We start from the raw sequence: 22,044 nt of genomic DNA, 5'->3' as shown, positions 1-22,044 counted from the left end.
TTGTAGCACCTGTGAGTGTTCAGGTCTTTTGGCTAATAGCTGCTCACTGTTCCAGGGAAAGACAGTCGAAATAATCAGAAATGCAAAACACCTGCTGCTACTGTGGCTAAGAACTAAGACGCTATTGTTGCATGAGATAATGTTGGAAAGTTCAGGTGATGTCTGACATTTGACAGACACCGTAATGTAAAGAAGAACACATTAAACATCATTTATAGAGCACTTTGGTTTCCACGGACAAATTTCACCTCTTGTATTTTTCTGATTTTGTTTTTTATGCAAATTAACCGATCTGACCACCAACAATACTGAATATACAATGAATATACAGTGATATAAAGATGGTAGAATAATACTGTTTCACCTCAGACACACAGCTAGATGCAGTTTCGAGTCGAATGACTGACCCAATCTCTCTGAATTGATCACCTCGGATGTGATCCTTACTCTGCCAGAAAGAGTTCAAACTGCCCCACAGACGAATATCCTGAAATTCGTACAAAAGCGTGCGAGACAGCATCAACTCCTGGATCAAACTATGAAATTCTCCCTACTGTCGCCGTCTCCTGAGGACCCCAAAGTGCTTTACACACCCAGTCATCTACCCATTCACACACTGGTGGAGGCAAGCTACAGTTGTAGCCACAGCTGCAGACTGACAGAAGCGAGGCTGCCATATCACGCCATCGGCCCTTCTGGCCATCACCAGTAGGCGGTAGGTGAAGTGTCTTGCCCAAGGACACAACGACCGAGACTGTCCGAGCCGGGGCTCGAACCGGCAACCTTCCGATTACAAGGCGAACTCCCAACTCTTCAGCCAGATTAGTGTTTAGAAGCATCAGGACCAGCTCACCATCGCTTGATGTTGACTCCAGTTTAATCATAGTGCATTTTTGGGTGGATTTTGGCAAAACTTTAGTAAAATCGCAACTGTTTCGATGTTATACGACAAATTTGCATCAAAAATCTTCAATGTGCTCAGTGCATAAAGGTGTTAGCCGAAAGCTCAGGCTGATCTAAAGTGTCCGTTAGTCTCCATTTCATCCACTATGTTTCTGTGTGATGTCAAAGAGAGCAGATACTTTAATTCCTGACTAAATTCTAAGAGTAGAACATTTATTTGATCATAAGAGTTTAACTTTTAGTGTGTGAGCGCGTCACATTTATTAGTAAAAAAAAATCCCCTCCCTCCGCCCTCAAACCACATCTGCAAGGTGATACATGATATTTTCATATCTATATAACTTCTTATATGCACAGTCTCACTTTCACTCACCCGTTCAAACTGTTTTTCTGATCATTTTGTCAAGGCTTGCAAAAAACCCTGAGGACGTTTATGCTGCTGCTTCTGAAAGTGTTTAAAACAAACAAGCCAAAAAAAAAAAAAACTGGTAAAGGAAGTGATCTTTGATATTTAATAACTACAGGTAACTTGTACTACAGTAACTGCTGTTCTTCCCTACAACATTTAAGTGCTTTCAGAGACGGCTACTGGTATTTAAAAAAAACTATTCTTGGCCCTCATTAATATTTTTAGTAAAATGCAGCTGACATATATGAAATCCAAGGTTTATTTATTTAAGGAAAATATGCATATGTATACCAATGAAATCCATTAAATTTGACCAGATTCTAGTTGAATCTAAAGTTTTTGAATGTACTTGCGTTTACAGAACATTTACATGTAGTCAGGTTGCTTAAAGGCAAAGTTTTGAGGCTCCAGTGATTACACTACAGGATGTTCACACAACAAAAACACATTTTTCATTAACAGCATACACACAAAAAATACACAATTATTGTAAAAAAAAAAATCAACAGAAATCAATCATATTTTATCCATTCAATATCAATATTTTATCATGAGCGCATAGTTACTGAGCAATCATTTCTATTAAGTAAGAAAGTACTCATGGTAAAATGTGATTGATTTCTGTTGATTATTTTTACAATAATTGTATATTTTGTACAGTTGCTGTTACAGACTCCCGCATTGCCCTCATGCATATTTGACTGTTAGCACTGATGCTACTTTTTTCCTTCAGATGTTCTGCAGATAATCATTAGTTGCATCCCTCGACTTTAACGCTGAGCGATGAGAGCAGAAATGAAATCTTCTCGTGTCGTAGGTGTGTGTCCTTTGCATGAGTAAGGCAGGATGTTTCCTCAGGGGTCCAAATCGATAGCAGCTTTCATGTGGAGAGCTGCATGGTGTTGAAGTCAGCCTGTCCATGACCACGGGACTCCAGAGCCGTTGTAAACTAATGATGAGATTGTGGGTCTGTGCTATAAACTTGTTTTTGTTTTTTAATGCGATTAAAGAACGCACGTGCTTTGCTGCCACCTGTTGGCAGAAATATTTCAGTAACACTCACAGCTGAAAGAGCAGAATTCACTCCACAGGTCTGATTATTCATGTGACTACAGGCATACCTCATGACACAGCGCTGCATTGTGCACTTAAAGAAAGCGTGTGTATGTAACACCGACTCAAACACACAGATAAGCCATTGTGTCAGCCAGCTGGCTCCACTCAATAAGCCACTCAGCTGGCACCCGGCCTCCCCTCTCAGTTTCTCGATTGCTGTCTCACTACTCATGCAGGCGAGCTCCACAAATATTTGCTTTCTTTCCACTCAGGAGAAGAAAAGTTGCTTCTAGAACCCTCCACCCGTTTTCACTGTTTACTGAAATAAATGTTTGGGATTCTGGCTAAGCACAAACAGTGGAGACACTATACCGTAGCATAAACACCCAGAAACTTCCAGAGTCCCGGTCGGCCGTCAGGTTTTGTGGAATGTCACAGTTTTACTTTCAGTGCTGAGAAGCCACTCGTTCCTTGTACAGAGCCTTCTTTTTTTTGTTTAATATGGAAAACTACATGTTTACTACATGGTGGTGGAAAATTGTCAGACGCCACCTTTGAGCAAGCACATGGCGACAGCAGGAAGGAAAACCGCTTTTTTAACAGAAAGAAACCTCCAGCAGAACCAGGCTTAGAGGTTTGAGTAGAAAAATTACGTATTTCTGTGTTAGTAATGGCTAATGTGGTGCCAAACAAGCCGAAAAAACACCTAAAAGACATAAACCTTGGTTTAAATGAGTCGTTTCAGAGCTGAAAGGCGGTTCTAAGGTGTCTTTGCCAGTTTCCATGATCGTTTACTATCTGATTTGATTGCTGAGCTATTATGTACCTCCACGCCTAAGATATCAAACTCCTTCAGCCCCGTGGGAGGAGTAAACGTAAAAGTGATGTCTTCATATTATCGGGCTTGTTTTCCCTCCCTTGTTTCATGGCGAAAATGTGCTGCCTCCGTCACAATTTGTGCTGATAACAGGGGAGATTTGTTTCTACAAGGCACTATTGGCGACTCCTCAACACAGCCAGTAAACTTCGGCGCCCCTCTGCCTCCTCCCACCGGCACCTTTAGTTGTGCTTATTTCAGGACCTGCACACTGCTGTTCACACATGCCTCCTCCTTACTGACTTGTGTGTGTTGATATCCAGCCTATGGAGCCTGACAGCCGTGTGTGTTCTCTCCTCTGCAGCTGTTTGTGGGTCTTTCCTTCCCCTACGAGGGTCCCGCCCCCCTGGAGGCCATTGCCAACGGCTGTGCCTTCCTCAACCCCAAGTTCAACCCTTCGAAGAGCAGCAAGAACACAGACTTCTTCAAGGGCAAACCCACCCTGAGAGAGGTGAGAGGAGTGCAGGATTTGTCCCCCGCAGCTCGACCCATAACTTTTAAATCGTTTGATTTTCCTAACCCCTCCCCCCTACCCCTCTCATTTCTGCTTTGCTGCCTGCAGCTGACCTCTCAGCACCCATACGCCGAGGTGTACATCGGTCGGCCCCACGTGTGGACGGTGGATATCGAGAATTCTGCCGAAGTAGAGAGGGCCATCCGCTCCATCCTCAGCCAAAAGGTAACCGCGGGCGACTGAAAGAAGCTAAAATTTGGTGCAATTTCACAAATGTTATTGCATATTTGTTTCTACAACAAGGGCAGAAGCCCCTTAGGTGCTGTACAGACACACAAGCTTTCGGCCCTACTGCTGCATAGCTGCAAACATCTTTTAACTAAATGCGCTGCACATTCAGCAAGCTTTAACTGACAGACTTTAATACCTTAAATGAACTTAAATACAAACACAACAAGTCATCTTCAAATTCCCTTTTATGCCCCTTTCATCCTCACTGGGTTTCAGCACTTTTCACCTTCATTTCTTGCCAGTGCCTGGCTCCTGGGTGTTCAGTCAGTAATTGCAGTGAGTCTCTCATCATGAGCTGACAGATCTGACGTGCCTTCTTCTCAACCTGCTTCCTTCTTTATTTTTTCTTTCAGTTACTCTTTTTTTTACCCCCCTTATCAAGTTAAATGTCAGACCTTTTCTCTTTTTTTTTCTCCATCCGAGCCGCTGTCTGAATCTCAGAGGACACAACATTCACCTGATCTGTATTGCAGCGCAGGCACTTCCCAAAGGTGTGCTTTTTCCAGTTTCATCCTCTGACACTATTCTTTCAATTTCTTCACTTGTGAAATTCTTGTGCTTTTTTTTTAAGCTGCCAGTCTTCTCTCTTAAGCATCACCACTTTTTCCACAATAGGGAGGGGCGGGGCCATCTGCCGCGACCGGTTGGGGGTTAATGAATAAAGAAGTTAAATGAGCTTCAGTGTACACTTGTTTGTTGTACAGACCTTCTTGCTGCTCTACATAAACATGATTGATTCCAGCAGTGTCACTGTTAGTGAAATGGACCTGTGTTGATGTGTCAAGTGATTGTGACATAAAACCTCCTGTGTCTGGGAGGTCCAGTCTCTTTTTTAGTATTCCTGCTACAATTGCAACATGAGGACAAAAGAGTGCTCTAAGCCACTCAGAGAACAGATTGAAAAGTAAAAGTCAGGACATGGTTACAAAAAGATTTCCAACTGCTGGGATGATTTGTCCAGTTGAGGTTCTTTGGCCTGATGAGACAGAATTTGAGCTTGTTGTCCATTAGACTAGATGCTGTAGCATCTAGTCTAATGGACAACCCCACAAATACACCATCTCCACTGTGAAGCATGGTGGAGGCAGCATCATGCTCTGGGGGTGCTTCTCAGCAGCGAGCCCTGGAAGGCCTGTAAAGGCAGAGAAGGACATGAATGCAGACAAATATGCACCAAAGCAGAGAAATGATACACAGACAACAAGGTGAATGTTCTGGATTGGCCCAGATCTCAGTCTGATCGAGAACTTGTGGCTGGACTTGAAAAGAGTGTGAGTTAGCTTTTTTTTAACTAACATTAATGCCTCCATTCCCTTTGCTGTAGTATTTGGTGTGAAGAGGGAATGAATTTGTTTACTGAATAAAAACGTGGACAGCTGCTTTCATAGATTTCTTATATGATGAGCTGCAGTGAATGAATCTGAAAAATTCAAATCTTCAAATCTTCTTCTTCTAAGTTAAAAAGCAAGTGTGCCTCACATGTCTTAACACGGAGCAAAAAAGAGGGTGTGATTGTGTAAATGGCGTCCTGGCTGGTTAGTCGTTAAGGAAAACCTTGTTGGAGCCGCAGGAGGATTGATGGAGATATCGTGTTCCGTCTCCTGGTCCGGGCCCATGCATATTTAAAACTGGACTCAGGACCTCGTTGTGTTGTTGTACTCCGCCGAGCTGGTCAGAACAATGCCTGTGTTCACTGGACGAGCCCACAGAGCCTCATATGCGCCGTGATCCGTGGCGAGACGCAGCCTACCAGGCTCCGGCTCTCCTCCTGCTCCCCCCCTCCCTTCCCCTCTCCTCATCCTTGCTTCCTCCCAGCAGCCAAAAGCTCAGATGGAGCACGGAGCGACTCAGTTCAGCAACAAAGGCTGCAGTTGTTGGTTGTCCCCCGTTTGAAGTTTCCTTCAGCGGCGCAAAGATCAGACAGGAAGCTAACGCTTCACCGGGAGGAGCTCTCTGAGCGTCATCATATAGAAACACTGTCGAGCACAAGAGTTTACAAGCTCCCTCGCCCTGCACGTGTTTTAACAGTCTGTGTTTTGTGTTATTCAGATTGAGCCCTACCTGCCCTATGAGTTCACCTGCGAGGGGATGCTGCAGAGAGTGAACGCCTTCATCGAGAACCAGGTACTGCCTCTGCAGAGCGCCTCTCCATCTTTTCCACGTGCACACAAGTCAGAATGAAATCATGTCGGGCTTTAATTCATGCCACCCTCAGCTGTGGTTGGCGTCCCCAGGGCCGTATAGATTTTCAAAACCAGCAAGTTCAGCTGCCGCTGATTAAAATTCAAAGATTAAAGCCTGTCGAAATAACTCAACATAAGCATTTACAGCAAGTAGACATCAAAGCAAAATGAAATATGAGAGGAAGCAGAAGCTATAAGAGCGATCAAAACATCCCATGAAATGAACAAAATCTACAATAAAGATGAATTTAATGGAGTTTGACAGGTAGGCCAACACCTTTCTGTCATCTCCCTGATCATTTCCTGTTATCTTCAAATTAAAGGTATAACATGCCAACAAAATGCTTTTATTCAGATTAATTTTGCTCTTATTTTCTGTCATATTGTGTTACAGTGTTGGAAGATCATATTAAAGACGGACATGTTTTTTAAATAATGAGGTCGGCACGTGTACGAAGAATACTACACGTTTCATTTCTGTCAGCTTTTAAGCTCTTGGATCTCTGTAATCTCCGAGCACAGAAGCCCCGCCCACCTCCCGTTTAAACCTTTTTAATTATATGAAAGTTAGTTTAAAGAGCGGCAGAGCTAACTTATTTTTACTTTCTTTACATAAAGCATACAGGTATTACAGAGTTACGTTTTTTTTTCCCTTTTCCTTTTTCCTCCTTTTTGCACTCCTGTTGTTTAACATCATGTTGTGTCCTCAGGACTTCTGTCACGGTCAGGTCATGTGGCCTCCCCTCAGCGCCCTGCAAGTGAAGCTGGCAGAGCCCGGGCACTCCTGCAAGCAGGTCTGTCAGGAGGAGCAGCTCATCTGTGAGCCCTCCTTCTTCCAGCACCTTAACAAGGACAAAGACCTGGCCAGGTGGGACACATACTTTGCCTCAATACTAGTGGCCACTAGGTGGCAGCACGACACAGGCTTAAGCTCATGTGAGCATTTATCATTCTCTGATGAGCTGCTGAAACCTGCAGTTATAGTTATGACCACTAGTGGGCTGAGTTTAGTTACAGAAGAAAAATGGATTATCAAGCCTGCAGCTCAAAGACACCAGTGTGTGCATGTGTTTTCTCTTCTTGTCTCTCCTTCACATTAAAAAAAGTGTTTAAAAATAAAATCTAAAGCGGTCCGTCTCTCCGTCAGGTTTGGCATGGACTGTCAAACGGTGGAGTCGAGCGCCGACACCGTTGTGCCCGCATACAGCGAGACTCGCCATCACTGCATCTTCCAGTCGGACCTGCTGCTGTTCAGCTGTGCCGGCGCCCACTCGACACTGCAGCGCATCTGTCCCTGCCGTGACTACATGAAGGGCCAGGTGGCGCTGTGCAAAGACTGCCTATAGCAGCAGCACCCAGGCTGACAGAGGGTCAGGAATCAGATGGGATTGCGGTGATCGGGGAGGGGGCGGTGGTGGGCGGATGTACAGCAGCTTCAAGGAGTGTGCTTGAGGGAGACGCACATTCCCGAGCAGTCATGCAGCTATCAAACACACAAACCAGACTCCTTTGTGACAACAACAGGACAGAAAGAACAATCACAGGACTGAGCTCGCTCTTCATATTTATTGTTTTCCTCCGGTAGCTGGAGGAGGAGCACTCCTGCAGCTGACCGGAGCATCTGCCAACTCTCACCTTCATCAGCAGGTGGCGCTATGAGGCCTGGAAGTGGCGTGGATTTACTTGAATCAACAAAGGGAGTCGTACGAAGTCGCAGCAGATGAGGTGGACTGCACATATCGGTGACCCTCCACCCCTCCACTCCACCCTTCCGTCCATCTCACCCCTGCTCTAATCTGAAACTGTTATTTTTAGGTAGGTTTGCACTGGACCGGCACCGCTGAAGGCCCACATCCCCCAGCATACACACACACACACACATAGAAACACACACAAACACAGTGGGCTGTAATCAGATTTACACTGTAACCAACCCATTCATCTCTTGACTAGATTGGACAAGTAAAAGTAGAAATCTAGATTTTTATCCTGGCAGTTTCGATCGTTTCCTGACGCATCCTCACCAGACTCCGTGATCTTCATCCCCACCCTTAAAAGAGAGGAAATTCAAGACTGTCGTGTTCGGTTTTCATACATTTAAGTTGCACACGTGTTTTAAAACGTTGTAAAGATGAGGGACTGTGTGTGTCTGTGAGTGTTTCTGCAAAAGGCCAGTAGAGAATTGTAATTTTTTTTTGTTTGTCTGCCTGCTTTAAGCACACCATCCGGCACTAGGCACGCACCAAAATGACATCGCTCGTTCTCTGTGTTGTGACGTCGAGTCGTAGACGATAGCCGTCATCAGTAGCAGCGGTAACACCTTGCAGCAAAAGGCTGGGAAGCCTTACTGTCAACACGTTGTTCCGAAGACTCGTAGAGAAACACAAAATCCTTACTTACAGAGATGTTCGTCCATGTCTTTGTGTAGTAAACTGTTTTTAAAAAAAGACTAAGAAAAAAAAAGACAAAACACAGATTCCTTTGCAGCATACTGTACGCACCACAGACATGTCAACAAAGAGCTCCGCGGCGGGCGCTACGCCTTGCATCTCCTCCTTTTCTTTGGATAATCGTTAGGATCTTAATTTGCCTGTTTATTTGCTAAAAAAATATAAATAAGGAAAAAAAAATGAGATTTGTATTTCTTGTGGTGAATGGAAAAAATGCACTAAGTTAATCAGAGGTTTAACATGATATTAGTAACACTGTATATTGTTCATATGAGTTTTAAAGGTTTTCTTTTGTATTTATTTTGTATACAGATCTTTATCGCTGTGTTCGGCTGGAAATCTTTTTCTTTTTTTATTTATAGGATGGGTGTCTTTTCTTTTGTTTCCCTTTTTATTGACTTTTATTTATGGAGGGTAATTTAAATGTAATTAAAAAAAGCATATTTGTCTCTAGGTGTATGAATAAAGAGAAGGAGACTTTGTCTTCTGCTGTCCTGCTTTCAGCTGTGATATGAGACCAAAAAAAGCAAGAAAAATAAAATATTGGAGCATTTTTATTTTGCACCAGAATTTGGTCTCAAATGGATTTACGTACCTAAGCCAGGCCTGTGTCTGTCTGGCTGGCTGCTTTGTGATCATTCTAGAAAGTATAGTATAGAAAATATCTTATCAAATGTTTGATTATTTATTCCTTAAAGAGCTTAAATGACACAAAGATTGGTTTAAACTTTCCAGTCTAAACGTAACTCTCATCGCGCTCTCTGTAAGGCAGACAGTAGTGGACAAACATGCTTGTTTTGTGGGGAAATGAGCCTCGTACACTTTGTGCTTTGCTTTCATTTCACTGTTGTTTCTGTTTGCACATGTTTCAGTTCAGCCTGAATTGCGCCTTTTTCTTCTTCTTTTTTCTTACCCTGTTAAGCAGGTCACCGATCTGCCGCCAAGTTAAGTGTTTCAAAAAACATGACGTGCCTTTTTGTGGTTTAACTTCAGTTCTGCTTTTGTTTGACGACTGTTGGTGAGCTATTTGTGGCAGGGTGACGTTACTCTGTTATACATGTTTACTTCTGCAACATCAGAGTCAGGTTGGGTTTTTTTGTTTGTTTTTTGATTTATATTCATTTTAAGAAATTTAAATTGGCTGTCCACATCTTAAGATTGTTTTGATGAAGATATTTGGGAAAGTGATAAAACTGATAGGCTCTTTGTTTTTCAGAACTAAAGTCAAAAAGAAAGAAAGCAGTGTCAGCTCATCATGTTTACCAGTCAAGCTCTGCAGTGGATTCACATGTGTGATAGTAATGCGATTAACCAGTTGAGTAGTCAGTAATAAGAGGAATCAGATGATCACAGCACATGTAGAATAAATGGGATGTCTGATTTTGAATGCCTTAAACTGATTACTCATAGTTGTCTGGTCCTTTCTAAACGTGACCTGCAGCACATGTGATGGATACACAAGTGGCTTCAAGCTTGAAGAAAGAAAAAAAAAAAAGAGTGGTTTTTAAACTTTCACGAAAAGCATCTGGTGGTGCTTCAAAACAAATCCCATAAAAAAAACCAAAACCAACAGTGCATTAGTGCAAATCGCTAGTTTCCGCATTGGTTCCTGTTAAAAATGTAAAACTGGAGTCCAGTAATCAGTTTCAGGGGCATACATTTAAAAGGGGGCATACCTACAGTTTGATCAGTGAATTGTGAAACGTCACAGCATGTGCTGTTCTACAATCAATAATGAAGCAATAATCAGCTGCCTCTCCAGTGACTCTGTCATCGAGCAGACGACTCAGTTTGTGTCAAACCACAGCTGGTACTTCTTTACTTCTACTTGAAATGAAAGTCCAAGAGTTGTTAGAGTACATCTGACTGAGTCAAGAAGCAGCTGACCATTATCGAGCCTGCTAGGAAAGACGAGCCAGGAGCCATTTGTCATGCTTGCCCATGGGGGGGCCGTGCTTGCCCATGGGGGGCCGTGCTTGCCCATGGGAAGTTGTTGGGGTTCTCTGTGTTGTAGCACCTTGAGGTCACTGTTGTTGTAATTTGGTTATATAACTGAAACTGAATTGAAGTAACTTTCAGAATAAAAGATCAGCCTGGATGGTGACATTTTGGGTTTTTTTAGAATTCAAAAAGAAAATCAGAGCTGTAAGTGAAGCCTTGTATTTTAGTAGCACTGAATATGTCAATGTTTAGACCAGTGTGATCACACACATCGTTTAAATCAACCGTGCACCCGTGGTTCTTCATCTTTAATGCACATTTAAACGGCGTCAAAATAGTCTCACTAGTATCTCCAGGACCACATTTCACACTTGATGACAAGTGCACACAAGCACTGAGTGACTCACAGGATGATTACTGGACTGTAGCGCTTAGCAGCCATTCTTAAAACATGAGGACAGAGTAGCAGATGGGACTGAGTCAAACTAAACGGCACATGCATAAGAGAGTTGCTGGAGCAAACTGTTCATTGATGGTTTTGGTCTTTTTATGGAACTTGGTCATGATTTATTTTTTTATTTTTTAAAGGTAGAATATCACCAGCGTTTAAAGCTCGTACATATCCAAGGTGGGAATGCTTGAGTTCGTGCTAAACCAACAGTGATACCCAGCACGATTCCTTTTTCAGCGAATAAGCAAATATTTTGAACCCTTCACAGTCGCTTCTTAATAACCATGACTCTGAGGCCTGCTTAAGTGATTAGCTAAACCCCTTCTGCTGCAGCCAGAGCCTTATTTCTTTTCTGTTAGCTGGGCTTGTTCAGAGCACATCTTTGATCAGATCATAGGATGTTTGGTTTCTGGAGGAATCTGCTCAGAGCGCCAAGCCATCAGCAAAGTTTGGACAGAATAAATCAGCGTATCTCATCTGTTTTGACCTCAGCATTGAATGTCTCCATTGTATGAACTCTGCTACACACACACCAACATGGATGAAGATTTGTTTTGCTCTCAGTTAAAAGTCAGAAACCCCAGGACAGCAGTGAAAAGTGGGTAACACAATGGTTTTGTTTTCACTGTTCTTGACGAGTAAGAGGGATACAACTTTATTTTTAAATAAACCTTTTTTCTGTGACAAATGGCTCAGACTCTGGTTTTACATTACAGCTATACAGATTATTTACACGAGCAAAGAAGTGTACAGTCAGCAGGCTGAGGAGCGCCTCAAACTCTGTGTCACAGAGTTTAAGAAAACCGAGCTGATATGAAGTTAAATGTGTCTCTCAGTGTTTACGACATGTCCAAGACAGGAAATTAGTGATTACAAGCTGTTTGTATTTTTGTTGTGATCTTTTCTTAATATTATGGCCTTCCAAAATAATTTTCTGTTATCTGCATGTTTTGTTTCTCACACCGATTTTAGGCACACATGTATCTCCACAAGCTCAGGAACAGAATCGATCCCTTACTTGTATTTAAATAAATAAAACCAAACAGCACAGTCACAGATTTTTCATAAAAAACTAGTATCACAGCACAGCATGTACATTCAGTTACGGTCACAGCAGCAAGCACAGACTGAGGAAAATGTGGGAGATATGAAAACTAACAAAAAAACCCTGATCAAGTTGCACAAACACCTTAAAAATTAAGGCTTTGGGATAGAGAGGAGCTCTATTGTACAAAGGAAGTCCTTCAATACGACGATGAGGAGGAGGAGGAGGAGGAGGAGGACAGCTAGAAAGTGAAAGCTTCTTTAAATTAAAACCAAAAAGGACTTTGCCTGAAAATGTAGCTGCGACCCTTCTAAATGGCCCAAAACCAAACAGCAGCTTCACATATGAGAGGAAACGCGTTGACTCCTGATAAACAGCGACTCACTTAATGTCCACAATCATCACTGCATTGAATTTCATTAAAATATTTCCCTGTTGGGGCGTCGCCATTGACCCAAAACCGTATGGCAGCCTCTACAGTGTATGTCTGTAGTACTGTGAGCTCTGAGTGCAGGACAGACACTGTTTTCATTTCACCAGCCAGTAGGTAACAAACACATGTGTAAAGGTGGTAACAAGGAGAGCTGCTACAAAGGCCCTAACTGACCCCAGTAACTACTCCCAGTCCTGCTCCTCATTTTCACTGGTGCTGGAGACCTCCTCTTAAACACAGGAAACACGTGAACCCACCGGCTGCTGTCCAAAGTTCAGCACCTCAAACTCACAGAGAGCAGCAACCCGTCAGATCCATTTAGGGTGAATGCAAACAAACAGGGAACAGAAGCTGTTGATCTTCCAGCGTACACGAAACAAAACCCACTTGAGTCTGTGATTAATAGACTAATAATCCAGCTGCTTTTGTGTCAGAGGAGGTGGTTGCACCAACTACGATAACATTAAAGAAGTCTCCAAAGGAAGCACATACAGGAGAATCAGACAGATTATAATTGTTACTTCAATAAATTCATTTTGTAAGTTTATTCTTTCAGCCACGCTCTATTTATGGTTAAGGATAAATATAAAAAGCAGAATACAAATGTAGACTTTGTGTATGTGCTGATTTTAGAATCTTATATAAATCCTTAGAGCTCAATAAAACTGAAAAATCAACAACTAAAGTTCTGTCTACTAATCTACATTAATTACTGACGTCCTTCAGGAAAACACAAAGACTTTAGATGCTCTTTAAAGACTTTTCCATTACTGTCCATGCACTGCAGTCCCAGGGATGCTCCAGGAATGGTGACGCTATTTTCCAGCCAATTGTCAGGGAGTAGTGATTTCATACTTGCAGCTCCAGAGCACGTTAGGTCTGCAGCATTAGTTATCCCAGTAAGAAGTAAACCACCTTCGTAATACAGAAAAGTCAGGTTAACCCTGGAGTTACCTGGATAAACTCAAACCTGAACCAGCTCAACCTCTGATTCTTTTAAAGAACTTCACAGTTTCTAAGATTTGCTCCTCCAGCAGCAGTAACCTCACGTGTCTAAAGGTCTAGTCTGTTTGTAACACGCACATTTGACAAATACTGAGATTCATTGTCCACGTGTACACTGATGTCTGTTTGTGTGTGTTTTTACATACCTGCCCACATTAACGTGCAAAAACACAACTGTGGCCCAAACCAACAGAACTCCTACTTCATGCACAGGTTGGCTCGTCAGAGCGCTGACACGACAATGTTACAAACATAAGAGCAGAGAGCATGCATGAACTGAACCCAGGAGGAAAAATCCAGACAAGTTTGGTTCATGTTCTCTCAGGTTTTCCGATCTTATAATGCTCGACTTTGTGACGTATCTGAAGAATCCATCCAATTACCCCTGACAGTTAAAAACCTGCACACTGCGCTACAATCACCTTCTGATTACATGTTCCTGAAAATCTCTCTGCAGCTTTTGGACCAGCACCTGTTAACAGACAAACTGAAACAGATCACTTCCCTGGCAGAGGTAAGAACTCAGCTCTTGCTGCCCACTCATAAAAACAGCACAGTTTGTGAACAGCTTCTGTCTGGAACTCTTTCATAGTCTTCAGCTCCTAAAACTGCATCAGGGTAAAGAACAAGCTGAGCTTACTGATACCTGTGTACGTGTGGGGCCTTTAGCTTCAGCCATAAATCTGTTTTTGTGTCACTGGTCAGTATGAAAGCTGTATCTGCATTGAGTTCAGTGCCAACAGTGTGGAAGCATTTAGTGTGACGGTCATTTTCTTTGACCTTTACATGCGTCTCATGTGGGGAATTTTGTCTCAGGGTCAGGCTTCAAACACTCAGCTACAGTTGGTGGTCACAAGTTTATGTAGATTTACACAAGTTGGGCTGGTCTCTCGGAGGCATTTCTAAACAACTTCAGACGGCAAGATCATCGGTTCAAAGAATCGTAGTTATTCACGTAGTTATTCAGACGTGTCACCACTTTTCCAAGGTCTGGAAGAAAACCCCAACTCTTACCCTCGGGAAAGAGGAAATTGGTTGAGATGTTAAGGATCACTGAAACAAGAAAGAACCTCCTGGTAAAAAAGTCGACACCTTCAAGCACAAGTGAAATGTGTGACTGCCAACATGGACGAGCCAAATACCTCCTGGAGGAATATTTTATGGTCAGAGAGACACAGATTGAGCTGTTTGGCCACAATGACAAGACGTATGTTTGGAGGAGTAAAGGTGAGGCTTTCAAACCGAAGAACACTGTACCCACCGTCAACCATGGTGGTGGTAACATCATGCTCTCAGGCTGTTTTACTGGGATACACGTGCACTGCACAAAGCGGATAAAATAATAGTGTAAATTCAAATTCTGCAGCTCGAGGTGCAACTTGCACATATTTGATCCTCTGTAGACTTTTGACCCCGCGTGGAGTAAAGAAAATCTGAAATATACTGAAACCTCTGCAGCCTGTTCTTGTTTTTGTTTTTGAATTATTGCACATGTATCCTGAACAATCATTCCACCCTAGTTCAAAATGCCAAATTACCATGACAGACCCATGATGACTGTGTGTAAACTTCTGAGCACAACTGCATATTAGATAACCGTTCTCATGTAATGACCTACATTTTGTAGTCCTTTCTTTTGGTCAGTAGATGGCGAGAGTTAATTGTATAAATGCTTTTCCTGGGAGGCAGCGCAGCCGTTTTGTTTTCCTTCTGTTAGAGTTACAGTGGAAAAGGGTCAGATCCCGACTCTCAGTGCCAAGAAAGATTATTTTTTTGCTCCAGGATTGTAAGCTGGCACTAAAAGGACGTTGCTGCAGCAGTCTGGATAAATATTATAAACGGCTAATCACACGTCACTGAGCCTGTGATGTGTGTGCTTATGTACCTGCTCCTTGTGCCAAATGGACTTTTTATTGATATTTATCTTCTCTCTAGTCATAAAAAGGTAAACACCATTAATACTCCACCGCTACATCAGCTGCATCAATCACTCTGACCTGCTGTGCTGCAAAGCTTTATAGCACAGCTGAGCAAAGGCCTCGTGGAACCATGGGAAAAAACAAGCTGCTCTGTCGTGACGGGGTGATGACATGTAACTGAGGTATTGAACATCCGTAACACTGCAGTCTGAGCTGTGTACAACTTTTGAAAAATTACATTAACCCCCTCCCCCACAGTCTTATCTCTGTTACCTTCTTTAAATATGGATGAAATAAACATGAAAAAGCAGACTGTGCCTTTGACTTCTGAAAAACAGGTGAACATTTCATATGTACATTAAACTGTAAAACATTAAAAATATGCCACTGACGCCATCTTCCACTCCAGCTCTGAATGGGAGAACTGCACAGACAGCGACGCCTTCGCTGGCACCGCGAGGACTGATTGTGATTGTCTGTGGAGGGCCTCTACAGTCCCCATCCTGCCAGTCACTCCCAAACCCGCCCTCTGTGATCCGTCACTCAAAGCGCTCGTAGTTCCTGGTTTGTCGGACGCGGGGGACCATGTCCAGGAGCAGTCTGCGGCACAGAAAAAAAACAGGCAAAGAGATCAACCTCTGATCCACCTAATGATACATCTGAGCATCTCGGCTCAATATTGCACTTAAACATTAAGGTCGCTTTGGGGGATTTGAAAATGGAGATGACAGCAACCTTCAGACCCCTACCAGCTGTTAGAATACAAATTTTCTAGCCTCGAGATTTCAACCTTTAAAGGTGTCACTATTTTATTTTTTCATCATTCCCGTGTACAAAATATAACTTGCAATGCTTTTATATGAATCCAGTGACAAAACTGCACACACTGAAATTGGTTTTCCACACAGAACTAACACAGTGTAATTACACCAAATCACTTTGTAAGCTTTGGTTTTATGAATACTGACTCCAGATGGAGGTATTCTGACTTCATTGTGCTTTTATTATCTTAAAACACCACAGAGTATTTATTCGGGTAGTTAGTTTATACCATTTCCTCACAAAATGTCCAAACCAATGCTCTGCAAGCTGCTTTGCAACCCACCTCCACCCCAGCTCCTCTATTCATTCTGTGGATATGTTCTGCTGCAATATCAACAATTATCTCATGACACCAAATAAAAGGTACGCCATTTTTTTTTACCAAGTACTAGCCACTTACCTAACTCCATAGGCGAGGATGATCAGACCTATCAGGACACCTATTGTTCCATCCAGGTACCACACCTTGGGCTCGTTCTTGTAGACTTCAGCACTGATCAGGATGGAGAAGCCCATGATCCCCCCCAGCAGTGAGTTGAATCCTGGAAAGAGACGACAAATGTCAGTCAAAGTCGGCTTTGAGGGTTCAGAGGTCAGCTCCCAGAAACCTGCTAGTGTCACTGTGATATTCACTGTTTTCACCAAGAATCCAGTAGTGTGACAGATGTTTAAGCTGGCTCCATGCACCTGTAATCTCATCAACTATAAGGCAACTTTAGGAAACCAATTGGAGCTGACAGACATGTCAGAGTGACAAACCCATGATTTTTACGATTGTGATGGCATCACTACGGAAAGCTGAGAAAGTTTACAAGTTCTAAAAAGCTATGATCTCTCTGCACGTGCACACCTACCATCAGTGAGGAGAGCTCGGCTTGTCAGTACTTTGCCGAGCATGAACTTGATTACAGCCAATATGATGCACATCAAACCGCTGACAATGGACACGCTGAACAGGAAATCGTCCTGTGAGAAACAAAAACAACAGACCAAGAGTGGGATTCAATCTCCTTGTTAAAAGTGCAGCATTGGTTCAAAACACTTCAAGACTTGTTTTAGACAGTGATTACTATCAGCTCACAACAGGAAATTTTACCAAACAGCAACTTGTACAGGGTTGAATGTTTTTAGATAAAGTTAGCTGCTAGCATTGCTAGCATTAGCTGATTACTTAGGAGTCCACCATCTGGTCTTCCTAGAGCACATTCTAGGTCAATAAAAATAACAAATAAAAACTACCCACCCACCCACACAGGAGCAACAGGCAAAAGTCTAGCATTGATACTTTATAATGTAAAGGTCACAAAACCAATGGCTATGTCCATCCTTTATATACAGTCTATGGCCTTGACTGCTGAGGTTTCTTTTACTACTCAGTGAGTCAGCTCATGCAGGGTAATATCTGTATTTATAGACACAACCAGTACTTCACTGTGTACCAAACCCTATCTATCAGACTCTTCGTTCAAATTCAAAGACAAGGTCTCTTTTCAATACACCTACAATCACAAGGCAGCACACAGCTCAGGACTGTAGCTGCCTTCTAGCAAACTTAACCTTCCAATCCCTACAGGTTATTCAGAAAAGCAACATTTTAGCACAACGTCACATTTACCAAGCTCACCAACACTGTGAGTCTAATAACAACTACATCAGTAACAAGTTTTTTCACACTGAACTGATGAATCCAGCTGCTCTGCCTCCTTGTCAAAACAGCACAGACACTATCTCTGACAACCCTGACACCCCCACAATCATCACCACCTCCCCTCAGTATCGTTTACCTCCAGTAATGGTCCAACAATATTCTCCACTGCTCCCCGTAGCTCTTATGTAATTGCTCTTCCTGATAAGTCTTTTTTTTATTAGTGTTGGGCCACAGATTCGCTTCCTGTGCTTTATCCGTTTGGTTTTCAACAATTTAAACATGACTTTGTTGTTACATGTTTAAATTGTTAGCTTCTGTGAAGCACTTTGTGATTTTTATCTTGAAAGGTGCTATATAAATAAAATTTTACTTACTTTTACTTACTTACATCTGTTTTGAGGGCCACATCACTAAATGCCTGAGATGTAAATGCACAGAGGACGGCTGGAGGAGGAGAGATGGATTAGAGAAGAGAAAGCGAGCTGCAGAGCACTCAGAGCCTCTGCAGCAACATTAATATTGTACTATGGCCTCGGAGCCATGAAAAGCTACTTTGGCAAGCTCGCGCACATCAAAGAGGAGATGGAAAGAAAACCTCAGCGTGCTGCATAGACCTGAGTCAATGCTGTGACTCAGGTTTGAAACTAAAATTTTAATTGTTTATCTACAAAGCATTGACCATTCTTCAGCAACAGGAAACGTATTCAAACCAGACATAGCTCATTTTGGTTCATTAGACATCCTCATAAGGTGAGTTACTTTTAAAAGAAATGCTTCTTAATGTGAACTTTTAACAACAATTCTTAAAGTCTTTCAAAGCAAAAAATAAGCCTGGCTGCAGGCTGTAAAAAAACAAACAAAAAAGGCGCTACACACAGGCTGTAAGTAAACGATGGACATAGCCACTGTGCCTTCAGCCAATTGTTAGCAAAGTCCTGTTGTGAAGCTTTGAACCGAGTGTTTTAACCATCGCCGTCCAGGTGCTTTGAAACGGTGTGGTGGGTGAGGTGCAGACATGACTGCGAAACCTTGTCAGTCACAAGGTAAGCCCACCCTAAAGCAGTGTTAAATTAACTGACCAATTATTTTTTTCTCTCAACAACCTTTTTTTTCTGACAAAAACGAGACGATAATTTAGTAAAAAACAAACAAAACAAAACTAACCCACAAGGACAAAAACTACAAACTATTAAACGTATCCATATTTTTGTCAGTGAATAAAAACTAGATAAAAACGTTCTGGAGAGACGAGATCAGAACTTAGTTGTGTAGAAAGGCGGGAAGAGTTTGGAAGTGATCCAATCACAAGTAATCTTGTGCAGCAAGGTCAGATGTGCACACTTGAACTGCCTCCAGGATACAGTACAACTAGCTCCCGTGCTCCCTTTATCTCATGAAAATTCGACAAAATGTCAAAGTTTGGGAGGAAAAGAGGAGCAAACGACACATGGATACATTTCACATTTGACGTCAAGGAAGAGACACTTCTGACCCTAACCGATGCCCGCCCCTCCCTGAGCCTGGTTCTGCTGGAGGTTTCTTCCTGTTAAAAGGGAGTTTTTCCTTCCCACTGTTGCCAAAGTGCTTGCTCACAGGGGTCATATGATTGTTTTTCTCTGTATGTATTATTGTAGGGTCTACCTTACAATATAAAGTATAAATAAAATTGAATTGAATTAAAAACCAATTCAATTGGTTTTATATTGTAGTCAGCTACAATATAAAATGTAGCTGATTACATTTTATGTTTTAGTCAACTAAAACTAGACTAGACAAGTCTAGGACTTTTGACTAAAATCAGAAGCTACTTCCATCTTTTATATAGAGTCTATGACAGTGCATTATATCTATCACTGCAATAAAAAACACACATTTAGGTATAGATGTAGCTAGGGTCAAGAGCTGAGAAGAGTGAATGTACTAACAGAGGCACACACTGTCGATCATTTATTTGGTTATTTTGGAAAGTTTTGTTTCCAGTCAGCTGAAATGAAGGATTGCATGCTGCGACTCACTCTGTTATCACAGGGAATCCCCCAGTGACCTTATAATCAATTTTCCCATGACTGTTGCAGGCTGGCATTTTGACCAATGGCAGAGGGAACCACACACACACACATACACACACACACACACACACACACACACACACAGAGAGAGAGAGAAAAGCCTCTGCCCATAATATGAATGCAGCAGTTGACATTTGCGTGTAACTACTATAGATCTCTGTGCAGAATCTGCCAGCCTGCACCTCTGAGGCTCAATGTCAGCATGTAGCTTGTCATAAAACTACAACTAAATTTGTGTGTGGATTAAAACAAACACGATAGAAAGTGTTAATATTCAGCTGATGAACAATTAGATTTTTATTGGGTGCCAAATCTGACTGCACTGGTTGCTTTTGCTTTTAACTTCGTAACTAAGGCAGTTTGTCTTTGTGCTGTATTTAAACGTCATTCTGTGGCCTTGCAAAGGATTACATAAACCTCAAGAATGTAAGACTCTCTCAGCTGTCAGAGGTCAGAACTAATTTGCAATATGAAAAGCCCTGCTGGGAGTTAAAAGGTTTTCACAGAATCTGTGTCATGCAGAGAACGGTTTGTTTTTGGATGCTAACTGACATTAATTGGGCACAAAGGACCTGCAGAACAGGAACAGTCAGGTGTCAAACCAAACATCCTCCTCCACACACCTCACACCTCCCACTCTGTCCAACCCTGGCGTACCTGAGCAGCTGCTTTCCTTATTAACATTTTCTAGAGAGGAAGGAAGTGAAAATAAATCTTATTTTTTCAACACTGGCACAAGGTGGGAGGCTGCGAGGCACAAACTTTAGATCTCCAACTGTGATGCACCAGAAGTCAGTCTGGTAGAAACCAAGTGTGCGACAGCAGAGGAGCGGGTCGACTCAGAAAAACACAATCTGTCTGTCTCGGCACTCTCACATTCTGCCTTTGTTTCCACTTTAGTGCTCGCGACAGGCCATTCTCTCCCTCGCCGCAGCCACACATGAATAGAAGGAAAACACAGTTAGGTCAATATAGCTGTAAAGGGCTTCAAAAACGAATTGGATTTTGAGACTGAGTCAGTTGTGGAGATTATCTGAAAATCTTTGTTTTGCTCAGCAGCTGATCCAACAATGTGATTCGTCTCATTGAAAAGCATCCAGCTCGGTTAGCTTCACATGTGGAACAACAATGTGAGGAGCACACAGAGGAGTTAGTGAGTAAGTAAGCTGGTAAAGATGTCACCATGACAGGCAACCTGCATTTATGTTAACATCATATACACGCGTATACGCTCATTGACCACTATTATTAGGTACACGTGCTATATAACAAATACTGTGGTCATAAAGTTATGGATATGATCAGCAACAGCACTATGCTCAGCTGGTACTAAGAGGCCGAATGTATGCCAAGAAAATCCCCCACAACTCTACACCACCACCAGAAGTCTGAACCATTAATAAAACTCCCATTCAAATGTTGCAGTAGAAATCAAGACACATCAGCTCAGGCAACATTTGGGTCCTACGGTCTGAACTTTAGCCTCAGTTTCCTGTTCTTAGCTGACAGGAGCGGCATGCGGCTCGTCTGCTGCTCGTCCATCTGCTTCAACGTTCCATGTGCTGTGCATTCAGAGATGCTCTTCTTCATACCTTAGTTGTAACAAGAGCTTGCTTTTTCTTCTTTTTTTAGTTACTGTTGCCTTCCTGGCAGCTTAAAGCAGTCTGTCAGCGAGGCCTTTTCACCCAGAGAGCTGCTGCTCACTGGATATTTTCTCTTTTTCGCACTATTGTCTTTAAACCTTCGCGTGGCTGCGCGGGAAAATCCGAGTAGATCTATCTGGCTCCAACAGCCACCCCACTTTCAAAGTCAACTAAATCACCTTTCATCCCCATTCTCATGCTTAGTTTGATCTTCAGCAGGTCATCTTAACCATGACTACATGTCTAAATGCACTGAGTTGCTGCCAATGTATTATCTAAATAGATATGTGTTAATGAGCACATCAACAAGTGTACCTAATGAAGTGGCTACACAGTGGCTACGGTACATAACAGCATTACACATTTTATTAATTCAGAATTTAAGAGGACGGATTAAACTCGTGTCCATAAGTTTATTCTTAATCTCTTCTACTTTTAATATTTC

The 22,044-nt window shown here is 42.4% G+C and overlaps 2 protein-coding genes across 3 annotated transcripts in view; one reads left to right on the top strand and one right to left on the bottom strand.

The window, feature by feature from the left end:
- mgat5 (alpha-1,6-mannosylglycoprotein 6-beta-N-acetylglucosaminyltransferase) overlaps positions 1–10,706 on the top strand; it is a 104,363-nt gene extending 93,657 nt beyond the window's left edge. For both annotated transcript variants that reach the window (XM_086281539.1, XM_086281538.1), the window contains exons 13-17: positions 3,550–3,696; positions 3,808–3,924; positions 6,040–6,114; positions 6,884–7,041; positions 7,321–10,706. In XM_086281539.1, coding sequence (XP_086137665.1) covers positions 3,550–3,696; positions 3,808–3,924; positions 6,040–6,114; positions 6,884–7,041; positions 7,321–7,519 — 696 coding nt within the window. In that variant the 3' untranslated portion in view covers positions 7,520–10,706. The remainder of the gene's footprint in view (positions 1–3,549; positions 3,697–3,807; positions 3,925–6,039; positions 6,115–6,883; positions 7,042–7,320) is intronic.
- A 183-nt stretch (positions 10,707–10,889) lies between these two features.
- Positions 10,890–22,044, bottom strand: part of LOC147302327 (transmembrane protein 163a) — a 35,883-nt gene continuing 24,728 nt past the window's right edge. Inside the window, exons 6-8 of the mRNA XM_086281540.1 lie at positions 17,094–17,205; positions 16,640–16,781; positions 10,890–16,017 (exon numbers count right to left, since the gene is read on the bottom strand). Of these exons, the coding sequence (XP_086137666.1) occupies positions 15,957–16,017; positions 16,640–16,781; positions 17,094–17,205 (315 nt within the window). The 3' untranslated portion in view covers positions 10,890–15,956. The remainder of the gene's footprint in view (positions 16,018–16,639; positions 16,782–17,093; positions 17,206–22,044) is intronic.

Source organism: Aulonocara sp. 'chitande type north' Nkhata Bay, linkage group LG23 (genome assembly GCF_057382095.1).
Source record: "Aulonocara sp. 'chitande type north' Nkhata Bay isolate Kocher_YH1m ecotype deep benthic linkage group LG23, A_spYH_male_GT1.1, whole genome shotgun sequence".
In the NCBI taxonomy this organism is placed as follows: Eukaryota; Metazoa; Chordata; class Actinopteri; order Cichliformes; family Cichlidae; genus Aulonocara; species Aulonocara sp. 'chitande type north' Nkhata Bay.
This window is presented reverse-complemented; position numbering and strand designations above follow the sequence as displayed.